Source organism: Accipiter gentilis, chromosome 10, assembly GCF_929443795.1.
Source record: "Accipiter gentilis chromosome 10, bAccGen1.1, whole genome shotgun sequence".
Taxonomy (NCBI): Eukaryota; Metazoa; Chordata; class Aves; order Accipitriformes; family Accipitridae; genus Astur; species Astur gentilis.
Window position 1 is genome coordinate 7,241,291 of NC_064889.1, and position 13,413 is coordinate 7,254,703.

Here is a 13,413-nt window from a genome sequence, read left to right on the forward strand (position 1 = left end):
ATCGGAGTTTCATATTTAGCTTGTCACCTCAATATTGATTATACAGACAAATATCTACACCATTTTGGTTTAAAAAAAAAAATAATAATAATTCATCATTAAACCAGTGGCAAGCCTGCTATTGGTAGTGAGGGTTAGTCTGATTGTCCAGGTGAAGTTTCAGAAGGATAAAATTTTTATGACATAGACTAGGAATTGGAATAGTATAGTATCTCACAGTGCATTTTGCTGGATTTGAAGTTTAGGCTTGCACGACTGCCTCTATTAATTCTGACAAATATTATTATTTATGTGAAAAGCATGAGTTCTTTCATTTATTACTTTTCTTTCAGAGAGGCAAAGAGAAATGTGGAGGCATTGGCAAACTCTTCAGAAAACAGACAGGCTTGCAGCATGCAGGCTGCAGATCCATTTGAGGTGGAGGCTAAAGGCACAACTGATGATCATCCTTTTCCAGAACCTAGACTCCCCTATCCATTTACCTCTTGTTTGACAGAGAAGGAGCAGAAAACATACTTATATCTGATGACTAAGTACTCAAAAAAACCCCTCCACTTTCAAGTTAATGCAGCAAGTCAAAGAGAATTATTCACATATCTGGTAAGCGTGCATGTATGTGTGTAGGAACATTGTAGAGGGAGTCATACAATTTTATTACAAAGAGTTAAGGAAAATGTAACAAAAATGTTTTTAAATTCAATTTGTTGTAATTTCCTTTTAACATAGTATTATGAATGGTAATAAAAGTTTAAAGTATTCAGGATAACATTTTTAATACAAATTGAAAGCGTATTTGCTTATTTTGTTGAAAGTGCATGGGTTTTCTGTAGATTTTTTTGTTTTGTTGTGGTTTTTAGTAGTAGTCTAAACAACTGTTGGTAAGTGTAGATCTTTGATAGCTGATCAAATGCACACCCACCCCCCAAAAAAGCTCACATTTTTTAATGAGAAATTAAGAGTTGACCTTAATGTGATTTTAGCATTTCATAATGGCATGTAACAGTCTTGTGTAACGTTAGGAGATGGATACATTTTGATGTGATCTTTGCAAGCACCCTGTAATGCGAACTTTCTTCAGTAGCATGTGAGGGGACCTATGTGTTGACCTTCTGTGCTTCACACTTGCTACTTAGTCTCAGCAATGCTGTTTAAATAGTGAAAGGCTATGTCTCATGTTGGTTCAAAGTATCATTTTAGTTGAATCCTGTATAATGTAATTAATGAGCAAATGGTTTTGAGCCATTGCATTTGGTTTTCTATGCTTCCTTGTTAATGCTAGTTCCTTTATTTTATGCTGTAACAATGGGACTGTCATTCCCAGGTAAATCAGTACCTACTGTGTTATTGTTACTTATAATGTAATTGCTTACGAAGTCAGAGCTCAGGTATGTTTGTGGCTCTGTCATGTAAACTTGCTCCAACAATGTCTTGTAACCATTCTTTTTATAAACCACTAGTGTATGATCAAAAGAAGCTTGCTGGTTTTTCTTTTTTTTGGGGGGGGGGATGTTTGGGGATTTTTTTTTTTTTTTTTGAGGAAATGCACCTTGCAAAAAACACGCGTATGCAAAGACTTGTCAAATTGAGCAGCAGGTAGAATCTGTGTCCTGCCTTGTACCATCACCTGTACTACCTCTCTGGAAATTTTGCTGGTTACATATGTAGCCTACAGGATTCCATTCTGTCTTTAAAAGTAAATTTTTCCTTCCCCCCAGCAAATGAAGGAAGTAGTAAATAATGAAATTGCAGAATTTATGAAGTTTGCCCAAAATGCTGCAAAAAGCTGCGCCCAAGATTATGATACCATCTCTGAAGATGCACTACGTTATACTGAGGTAATCACCGATACTACGTTTAATACCTTCTCTTCTTAAATAATCATATTGGAATTGTGATTAAGATACATAGGCACTGCTCATGGGGTCCAATGTTCCCTGAACTTCTGCTGATTCCATGTTGGCACAAGACATGGAAAGTAGCCTTTTCCTTTATGCTGTGCAGCATGACTTGGCCCACAGTTTATTGTAGCTGATAAGACACGATATAAGTGAGGTCACTGAATACAATACTGTACAAAGATTTAGTCATCAATTAAGTAGATGACATCTTTATATTTGGGAAGGGAGAAATTACATTTTAAGTGTGCATTTACATTAACAAGCTGCTGCTAAGTATACACTACTGGACAGAATGTTAAGCTTTCCTCCACAGTAGCATGCTACAAAGTCACTTTAATCAGAGGTTACTCAGGCTTTAATCATAATCATTTCCAAGTTCATGCTGTGTTAAATATCATCTTTGATGATTCTAAAATCAAACATGAATGCAACTTTTTATATAATTCTTGGTTTAATAGCACATTTTGAGAAAAGAATTCCAGAATACAGGTTCGTTAAACTTTCCAGCAATGGGTTGACTTGCTCTTCCTTGTTTTCCTTATAGTGTCTTGGTTTAATTGAAATGGTGTACTTATATACTTTCTGTTAAAATTTCAGTCTTTTCTAGTAAGTGCCGCATCACTTTCTTTTACAGAATAACACAGAAAAATAAATGTGTTTACTAAAGTAGAACGTTTCATTAAATTCAGAAGGATTGCTTCTATTTCACCATAACACTTTTTATTATGTGCTCTTTCATGCACAAGATAAATTTGTTCTCCCATTAACACACGGTTTGGGCACACGTGAGGACAAACATCTTGCTTTTTTTTCTAAAAATTGGGATTGGCTTTGTAATTGTGTATCTTGCACTTGAGTCTGTTTTTCTAAGTGATGTTGTCTGGTCACAAAATGTCTCCAGACTTGAAGTCGTTTTATAGTTAAGTTGATATCCCGAGATAAAAATGAAACGGAGGCCCATATTTAGTTTTAAACAATACTTGCAGAAGTAACTCATTCTAGTTACTAAATAAAACCTAAATGTGTTAAATACACAATTCATATATCAGAAAAAATTATCTTAGGATCTAGAGTTGACGTGAAAGCGAGTTACAATACATATGAAATCTTCTTATGTCTCTATCTTTGCGACTTCTACCTAGGCCTAGTGTAAATTGGGTAGTAACACAAAAAATACCAGTCCTTCTAAAAGCCAAGATAAATGAACTGAATAGAAAATAATTACCTTGTTTACCACAGTTGAAACTGTACTAAACTTTTTTTTTATGATTGGTTTGAGCCTGTATGCATACATTGTTAGCCTTGCATATAAAGGGTTGAGGAGAATTTAGAATATGTTTCAGTTCTGATACCAGTGATTGTAAGATTTTTACAGAGTTGTACTGGTATCTCTAAGTTTTTAAATACTGTCTCTAACTGGAAAAGTTAGCAGTAATTGCTAAATATATCTGTGTTCTCTACAGAAAGTATATGCAAATGCAACTTTCAATTGCAGAAAAAACTTTTCAAAAATTAAATTCTTATGAAAGACACAAATGCATAAACTATTTTTTCTTTTTATGTTAGGAATTATTCCGTGCTTGTATTGGACATGCACAAAAGTATCCTGAATTTTACACACTACAGGAGATCATGAGTATCATGGGAGGAAAGTTTCATACGCAGTTGACCTTTAGGCTGGAAAAAAATCTTCTTGTAATGGTAATATCTTACATATACGTATCGTTTTGGTGTTATGTTCAAATAAGTAGAATTACATTTGGATTGTGTTACGCAAGAATTCGGGTTTTTTACAAGTATTATTCAGTGGTTGGTTTACGGGTTATAATTTATACTTAAAATTGTTAATGAAAACATTGATGAAATTATTTTGGTAGTAGTAAGGCTGTTAACACCCTTCAAAAAGGTTGCATTAATAATATTTTTTTTTATTTAATATAACTAACTTTATAATGCACCTGCCTAAATTCTTAATATTTTTCATTATAAGAAGTGCACTGTTGGCTCAGCATGATTTCAAGTTAAAGCTATTTTCTGATTCTACTTTATTTCTTCAAGGGTACGGTAAGACGTGGTAAAACAGATTTCCCTACCATGCCTGCTCAACTGCCCACAGACTACAAAACTGTTACATCTATTATAACTCCAGAAAAAAAGGCTTCTATTATGCACAATGTAAGTAACCTTTTTATTGTCATTTTTCAGGCTTATTTTGTAGAGAGGAGCAATTTGGTCCTTTTTATGTTTCTTCATACAGTTTTTTCATTATTTTTCTTTCCTAATCTTACAGATCTTGTAGGATAGGAACATATTCTGTATCATTATTTGTTTAGTATTTCATTTATAACAATCACATTGCCCTCTTCAAAAGTTGCGTTATTACCTTTTGGAGCTAGTGCCTCTTGAAGGGACTTCCTCTGTTCTCTGAAGAAAACATTAGAGAGGTCCTTAAATTGGAACACACTGTCTGTGAAATCTGGATAGAATTGTTTATTACAGTGTTGTTCCTTTTAAACTTTGCTTTGCAGTTTCTAAGCTGGCCTCTGTGTGTGAGTGTGTATTCATGTATGTAAATGCATGTAGGTGTAAAGGCTTCTGATTTAAGAAAGAAGTCCTGAGGGTAAGAAGAAATACTTTAGACTGTCTATTTTTCTGAAAAGTTGATTAGGTTAGCTTACCCTGGGAATTTCTTTTGCTAAACAGCATAAAATCAATTTCTGAGTTGAACAATTTTTAGATTCCAGTCCACCTTGCTGTTAGATATCTGATGTTTCTGTTTGTGTTCTCCTACAGAGGACATCAATGAGGTTTTCATTCTGTGGAACTCATTTTTCGTGACTGTTTATTCCAGATAATTTGTTATCCATTAATTGAAGGAGTTTGTTCACATATCAAAACCCAAACTTTCAACAGAGGCACTGTGATTGCAAAGAGACTTTTGATTCAGAAAGTAGCATAGGTGACACAGGAGAATGATATATGCCTCAAGAGTTGTTGTAGCTATAAATAGAGAGTATTTCTGATGAAGTCTCAGGTGGCAGAAAAAAGAACATAGCTAGACTTTTCTTGTTTCTCTCTCACAGTCCTCAGTGCTCCTGGGTTTCTGTTATCTTCTTAGTCCTTGATGTTCTCCTCCCACCACATGAGCATTCCCAGCCTCCTCTCTTCATGGAAACCTGTATTCATTATGTTTAATAATTTTATCATTTCAATTCTGAATTTGTATTCTTCATGTTTTTATATTTGCTTTACAATTCTTTGTATGTAATCTGTATTCAAACAACTGTGCAGCTTTAACCATACCTTTAAAGTTAGATGTCTTTTATTGTGATACTACTTAACTCGTAAGAAGATCTGTAATATATGTCTGAGTGAATCTGGTTTGGGTTTTTTTTCCTTCTGCAATGGACTCCCATATTTTATGATCATCCAAATTCCTATTCAACCTACTAATTCAAATTAAAAGGAATGAACTGAAAGATACAAGTAAAGAAGATATATTTTCTCATGCTGCAAGGTGGATGCATGAGATTCAGCCAAAAATCTTCAGGGGAATTTTTTTCTTTTTTATTTGATTCTGAAGCCTGGCACTGTGGTGGTATTTGGACTTTTGGTGTGTGGGTTAATCCATGTTTGTTTGGATTTGGTCTTTTTCTTATGATTTTAAATCTATATTATTTCTTAAAAAAACTTTAAAAATTTAATTTTTTTCTGTTTAGGATATTAGTTCAGATTCAAATGCAGAAAAACTTGCTTTGAAATACTGTCCTCAAGTTGTTTTAAGTAATCAGTCATTATTTACTTTACTGAATAATCATGGACTTAACTACAAGGAACAATGGGAAATTCCAGTTTGCATTAAAATGATCCCTGTTGCAGGTATAGTATGTTTTTGTTGTAAAAATTACATTTTTGTCCATGGAGACCTTTATCTATTCTCATAATCCTTTTTGAGCAGACTGAAGAGCAGGAAATTAGAAGATCCAGTAAAACCAACTGTGGGAAAGTAGAAGGTAGTCTGGTTTAGTTCACACAGTAATAGAATAGTTTAATTTTGTCTTTATTTAAAAAAAGGAAGAAGCTAAGGTTAATGAAAATCATAATTGTAATTATAAGCTCAGATTTTTACCTTTTCTGAAGGAAGCAGCACTCTAGAATGCAGCTATGAGAAAATTAGTTTCTCTTAAGTACGTCCATGTTTTTAATTTAAGGAGTCAAACAAAGTAATAAAATTTGACTGACTTTGTTCACACGTTTTAAAGGGCAAGAATCTGAAGTGAATATCTGAAGTGAATGTTTTCAGCTGTCATCTGGTAAGGAGTCAGAGACCTTTGTGTTATAAAGAAAAGTGTTTAGTTTAATCAAAGTTATTGTAAAAAAAATAAGCCTTAAAAAATCCATTGCTATAGTTTGTACTCTGCTTTCAAGGAGGAAACCTGATAGCAAGGTAATTTCATAGTTTTCTAAACCTTGTTCCACCTTGTTACTGAGAATAGTAACAACCTCTAGAGGTATCGCCATTAACATTGGGTTTGGACATACAGCTATTTTCCACTTGGGGGGGAAAAAAAAAATCAGTTAAATGTCCTTTTGCTTTCAAAACTGTAAGCTCTGCTCCTTGGAAAGAAAACAACTGTGTGAAGCTGTTAAAATTATCAAGTGAAATGATTTCAATAAGCTAAAAAAAAAAAACAAAATTCTGAAGTTTTATGAAAAAAACCAAAGAAACATTATCTGGAATTAAAAGGACCTATTTACATCACAGAATAATGAATGAATAATGAATGTCCATGGAGATCACTTTTCCCAATTTCAACAAAAAAATGTTTTGAATAAACTGATTAACTCACCTGAATGCTCTAGTTTAGTTGTCAAGTACTCCATCAGTAATCTGAATATAGATTTCCTCGCTTCTTGCCCCCCACCCCTCCCTTTTTTTTTTTAATACACTAGGGCTTTTTTCATTATGAGCATTTATAATGGTTATTGTCTTGAAATGTCTGTGTTCTGTGCATTTCCCACAAATTTGTATAGCAGACCTCTGGATAGTAGTAAATAAGCTGTCAAATATCTGCAAATCCTACAAATTTTGCACTTTCCTACATGAGATTAAATTACTTCATCTGTAAAGACATGCCTGACTCCTTTTATATCAGCTTTACAGTTTTCAAACTTGAGTTTAGATCCAAAGTTAACACCTAAAGGGCATTCGGAATATGTTAGCAATATATAATGTTTCTTGAAGTGTTTCTCCTCTCTTTCTTTTTCTACCTTCCCTGTAACCCACCTCTTGCATTAATTATATTTTTTTTTCATCCTCAGATTGTTATTATTTTTCTAAAACACTGATACTATGTTCACCATGTGCCTTTGCTTTCTGTATAATATTGGGCAGGGTATCACTGTTATTTTTGGGTGAATCTATCGATGATTCATATCTAAGTGTGTTAAGATGTAAACAAAAGAGTGGGGCAGCAGAGCCCGGACTTATTTACTGATTAGAAGAAATATAAACTGCAGCCATCACTTTTGGACAATAAGACTTCAAAAAAAAAAAAAAAAATTTTTTTTTGAGGTTCATCAAAGGAAGCAGAAAGATATTTTTGGAAAACAATAGATTTGATGATACAATACAGTATAAGGAATGATGACTCCTAAATTATTTTACAAATTCTCTGTTTATAACTGCATTTAAAATATGATCAACTGTTAATGTGATATGTATTGCTGCTGCAGGATCCTAATAATTCACACTGTATCTGGACATAATTTTATTTTCTGTTGTTAATGAATGAGAGGATAGTTTTTCACTACTTCTAGTGTGAATATGGAATGGATTTGACTATAACTGGAAATTGAAAGATTTATCATTTAAATTATACAACAATCTTTTTCCTTTCATTTAATACATAGTCAATCTCTTTCTGTTCTTGAAAAGGTAGCAAACCAGCTAGAGTGGTTTACATTGATTCACCTCTGCTGAGAAAGGAAATGACAGTAAGAGAAAGGAACCAGATCTTCCATGAAATTCCAATGGACTTCCTAGCAACTAAAATGTCTTACGTTTCTATTTCTGATGTGTTGATGGACAAACCGGCTGAGGACAGTCTGTTTCAGTGGGATGTATGTAGCTTCATCTCCTTGTAAAAACAAACAAACAAGAACAAAAACCTATGTTATAATTCCGAAGTTAGTTGTTCTGTCATAAAGAAGGAGAATTTAGGTTTCCTGTTGGTAGTTTACTGCTGAGTTACAGACCCTATGTTTTAAAATGTCTGTCTAGTTCCTTTAAATGCTTCTACTACATCGGCATCCTCAGCTTTAACGTTTACTTTATTAAAGCGTATTTTGATCAGTTCATTTAAGTGGGAAAAGTTCTATGAACTTTATTTCTCTTTTGAAAGGCCTTTCAACTCCTAGGACTTAAGATATTCTGTGTTAAACACAGGAATTTTTCTTTTCTACTGCCCCTCTCTCCCAACAGTCAAAATACAGGTACTAGAAAATTTTTTGTGTTTTCAATTTGACAATGTCTCGTTTGTGATTAACATGTTCTATTTCTTGGGGTTGTTTTGTTGTTGTTGTTGGTGGTGGTGGTGGTGGTGGTGGTTTGGGTTTTTTATGTTATTATTTTTTCCTCCCTGTGTTAAGATGCCTTCTGATACCTACCAGTACAGGAAGATTCCTCTTCCAGATGACACAGGGATGGACTTTGATGATGATGTTACAGAACTGGAAACTTTTGGAGCAACTGTCAAGCTCTCAGGAACTTCTAAAACGGAAAGTACTTTTCCTACAGTTAGTAACACTGCTAAAGTTTTTTCACATGGCTTAAAAATGGGGAAAAAAAATACATCCACCATAAACAGTGGAGGTGAAGAAGGGAAAAACACCATTTCTGAGCAAGGAGTTCCAGCATGTGCCAGCATGCAGCTTCCATCATTAGATGGCATTCTATGCTTCAGCCCTGAAGGAGATTCATCTCATAAAAGCTTGAATTCAGAGGAGGTAGGACTGAGCAAAGCACAGCATGTCATGACCAAAGAAGTATTGTACAGTGAAACAAAATTAAATACTCTCTCAAATGCTGTTAGTTACAAGAAAGAGTCTGATACTGCACAAAAAAATGAGACTTACGCTTCTTTATGCAGTAGTGACACAGATGAAGAGCGTTTGATAATTGATACAGAATGTAAAAACACTGATTGTTGCAAAACACCTGTACCAAATACTGCTTCTCATGCCTCAGCAGAGACTGCCAAATCGCCTTCCCCCACCCAGATTCCATTAGCAAGCATGAGTGATTGCTCAGATATTACAGATAAGGGGAAAAATGCCTCCAGAAAGGCTAAAAGAAAGTTGTCCAAAGAATTTGATCCTGTTGGACAGATTTTGAAAATGCAAACTGAACTTCTGAAGTCACCTTCCCAAAAAGTTCATGAGCAGCCGGTGAGCTGTGATAGTTCTAACGCTACGTCAGTCCATGTGCCTCAATCTCCAAAACCATTGGTGACCTCCAGCACAGAAACTGTGCCAGCCCCTGCTTCAAATCCCAATGGCTCATCTAGAAATACCTGGACTTGGCTTTTTCAGGGAGTGCCAAAGAGTAAGTAATTGTGTTCATCGTGTAAGGAGTAAAATTTCAAATTTTTGATAAAATGTAACAGAAAAACGTTTTAACTTCTTCGTCTGAAGAACATCCTAATAGTATGTCTGTTAAATGTACTTAGAGATGTGACTTAATGTGGTTTTTTTTCTAAACAATACCTTCTCTGTGGGACAATTACTGTCTTGCACACATAAAGTATTTTGGGAGCTGTTTGTCCACAGAGGTGAACGTGAAATATTGTTTCACTGTAGAGAAACAAAAAAGTTGTTATACACAAGTTTTTTTGAGCAAGGAAAAGAAATCATTTAGTAGTGAAATGAGTTAGTTTTCCTCAGAAATTCAAGTATTTGAGTAGTCTGGTCTGCAAAAATAGTTTCATGTCAATCAAAAATTGAGTTAGTTTACGTTTTCTATAGAAGAAAAATGTTATCAAATTATGCAATTAAAACTTGAATGAAAATGAAAACTTGAAATGAGAACTCACTAGAAGCAACTCTCCCAAGTTTTCAGGCATTTAGCTGGAAAATGAACCTATGCTATGCCCAGACCTCAGGGAAGAACTAGAAGTCTTGAAGATCCTGGGGACCATGAACTCTGAGGTTTTTCTCACATGCCTGAGTTGCTTCTGAGCTCTGTACAACTGAAGTTAGAAGCACTTTATTGTGTTAGGTAAATTGGCAGGAAACCAGACAGGTTGCATCAGAACAGATACTTTTTTTTTCTCAAATATTTAATTCCAGTGAATCAATGCTTTTGGGTGGGAAAACATGTCTTGCTGGTGTTTTCTGACTAGCAATGCATTTGATCACATAGGAATTAATCTTAATTACTTAATCTGTAATGGAGACAGTTAACACAACTAATTCTGTTGTGTTGTCACTTCCTACATTTTTGTCAATTTAACTGAATTTTAGTAGTCACTAAAAGACCATGTCTCCTCCCTCAGTTTGAAGGGTTGAACAGCATGGTACTCTTTCTATTTCTTCTTCTCTTAAAAAGCCAGAGTATGAAATTCAGGTGTTTGATAATAGAATTTATTTTTTTTTAACAGAGGTAGTGAAACCAATATTGCTAAGATGCTGAAGAGTGACTGTGAAAGAATAGAAAGCATAATTCTACAAATTAAAGTTCTGTAGCAAGCTGAAAAACCTTTATACATGTCTCTTTTTGCAGAAAGCGAGAACTAAGTTAAATATTTTACTAACAGAAAATTATTTCCAGTCACTTGAATGATAATATCTCACACAGTATACATTTATTCAAATATGCACATAAACTCTGAAGTGGATAAATTTTCAATAAATAAAGTTGAACAAGTTGGAGGTTTTTCTTGTTTATTTTAAATGTTTTGTTAAAATATCTCTAAGGGATGCAGGGATGTTTGTTAACCTACCTCGAAGCTGCACTTGGATGTCTAATAATTGTTTCTTTTGAATATACTAGTATTGAAATTGATGGTAGCTTATGCTACCATCCAAACCTGAGGCTTGAGTTATTTCGCTAACTGATAAGTGGATGATGGCTCTCAGGAGTCATTCATGGTAAATAAATTTGTCTCCATTGTGCTGAGTGGCTGTGGTTTGTTCAAAAACAGCCTTTGAACTCCATTTGTACAAGAATGGAGTCTCTCAGCTCTGTTGTTCTAAGAAATCTAATGATTAGGATAAAATATGTGGGAATATTTAAAAATATAATCTTTAAAAGTTATAGTGGCCATTTTCCAAATTTAATTTTTTTTAATACATAAGTGACTTCTTGTGCCTAATTGAGACAGTTTTCACCCCAAAACCTTAGGAGACAAAAACGATCCTATTAAAAAAAAAATAAATAAACCTACTGCAAGAGTAAAAAGCAAAAAGCTAGTTAGCTTCATGGTAAAGAATGTGCAAGCCTGTCGTTTTCCGTTTTATTTATTTTCTGTAGGAAAGCTGCCAAATGAACTTCAAATGCTTGAAGAAGACCCTTCAGAGTATGAAGCACCTCAGGATGGCAACCTTGTGTATAAGCTATTCAGTTTGAATGATCTGTTGTTACTTGTACGCTGCAGTGTGCAAAAAGTGAAGTCATTGCCACGATACCACAAAAAGAAAAAAGCCCAAAAGGTACAGGTTTTGCCATTAGCTTTTTGGGGTTTTTTTTGTTTGTTTGTTTGGGGTTTTTTTTTAAACAGTTGTGCTCAGCTGGCATCTCTGGGATTCCCAGTCCTTTGTAGCATTTGTGTTTTCACTCGGACAATTAGTACTTTTAATTGTAACTCTACAGTACGTGATGTCTTTAAGTAAATATTGCTGTAGGAATAGAGGGAAGAATAACTTGTGATTTCTTTAAATCTACTTGATTAGAAGATAAGCAAGTGTGATTCTGCATTTTTTTACTACAACTGCATTACAGTAATATGCATGGGTAATTATACTCATGTAAACTAATGTCAGTTTGAACTATTCTTAAAAGTTAATGCAGTAATTAGGTTTTTGGCCCAAGGCTTTGAGGTTGTTCATGATCATAAATACTTTCAAGCAGGATTCAGCCTTGCTATTATGCCTAGTTAAGCAGAGCAGTAGGAGATAGAATGAACAACAGAGGGCACATTTAAAGATAAAAAGAGATCCTATTCATTCTGCTTGAAAAGACTATGGTATACATCTTAGCAAATCGTTTGTCTTAAGGAATACAATGCTTTAAATGCAAGTATAATCCAAATAGTCCTTGTAACATCAGGAGAAGGAAAGCTTATTCTGAAATCCTCAGTAATTTATTATTTTGTCAAGAGTCCTCTGAATCATTCAACAAATTTGATGTGATATCTCCCTCCCCAGAATACCAGAATTATGGTAGGCAGGCATTTTGTGAGGTGTGTATGCTTTGTTGAAGTGGAAATAGATCTTTGTAACTCTGATTACTTGCTAAGATTCCGTGCTCAAAATCTTATTTTGAAGAAATACCATCTCTTTGCTATCGATCCACTGCTTGTAAATGCCTGTGAATAGCTGCTTAGTTTGTTAATCAGAAACTGAGCACTGTTATTTTTTAAAATTCCTGCTGAAATTTAAACTGATTTGTCAGTGAGAAGAGGCTTGTATTTTCTCTTCTAGTGTTAACATGTGAAGATTAGCGTCTGATTTCAAATGAGAGTCCGAGCATTAGGTTCTAATTTCAAGTAAGACCCTGACAGGGGGAGTAAGTGGCAGGATTCCACTAATAATAAGCAAATCAGAAATATAAGAGTATTTTTTTCTTAAATTCCTGCAGAGGGCAGTAGAGCACAGAAGTGTGAACTTCAAATTAATTTAGTTGCACGGAAAAATTACTTGGCAGCAGATTTTTATTATTTGTAAAGGCTTGCCTAGGCTTTTTTGTGTGTGTGTGTCCATTTCACCTTACTCTGTGTAGAGTCTCTGTAGTCCAAAGTTTGTACTGTTGGTTTCATAGAATGTGAGCCATCATACAAAAATCTGTGAAATGTCTTTGTTGCTTCAGCTGTAGTGGAGGACTATGATGATTATCAACTACAAAATGTGGTTCAACTGTGGACATTTTTTGGGCAGTGAGTGCTGATTTTTCTTGTATCTCACTTTTTAGCTTACTCCAATATTCCTGTTGCCAAAACTAGAATACCAAGCCTATTACGGTGTAGAAGCTCTTACAGAAAGTGAAATATGTCAGTTGTGGACAGAGAGTATGTTGCATTCTGAATGCCTATTTTATATTGGTAAGTTCATGTGTTGATTTTTGCTTAAGAAACGTACATCTGAATATTCATAGAATAACAGAAGAGAAAAATATTTATTAAAGGTATATTCCACATGTCTTTATTTTAACTTTCTAATTTTGGTTTTCACTTTTATCTTAAATAAGTGCTTTGTCTAAAATTTCTGTTGGGTGGTAAATGAGGATATTTCAGCCTTG

The 13,413-nt window shown here is 34.2% G+C and overlaps 1 protein-coding gene across 7 annotated transcripts in view; it reads left to right on the forward strand.

Moving 5' to 3' along the window:
- ICE2 (interactor of little elongation complex ELL subunit 2) overlaps nucleotides 1–13,413 on the forward strand; it is a 42,152-nt gene that overhangs the window by 3,482 nt on the left and 25,257 nt on the right. For all 7 annotated transcript variants that reach the window (XR_007507560.1, XM_049813316.1, XM_049813317.1 and 4 more), the window contains 9 exons: nucleotides 333–600; nucleotides 1,716–1,835; nucleotides 3,465–3,599; nucleotides 3,957–4,073; nucleotides 5,618–5,777; nucleotides 7,837–8,021; nucleotides 8,550–9,504; nucleotides 11,431–11,609; nucleotides 13,087–13,216. Coding sequence is in view for 6 of the 7 variants with exons in the window: in XM_049813316.1 (XP_049669273.1) it covers nucleotides 333–600; nucleotides 1,716–1,835; nucleotides 3,465–3,599; nucleotides 3,957–4,073; nucleotides 5,618–5,777; nucleotides 7,837–8,021; nucleotides 8,550–9,504; nucleotides 11,431–11,609; nucleotides 13,087–13,216 (2,249 nt within the window). In the remaining variant the exon portion in view is untranslated. The remainder of the gene's footprint in view (nucleotides 1–332; nucleotides 601–1,715; nucleotides 1,836–3,464; nucleotides 3,600–3,956; nucleotides 4,074–5,617; nucleotides 5,778–7,836; nucleotides 8,022–8,549; nucleotides 9,505–11,430; nucleotides 11,610–13,086; nucleotides 13,217–13,413) is intronic.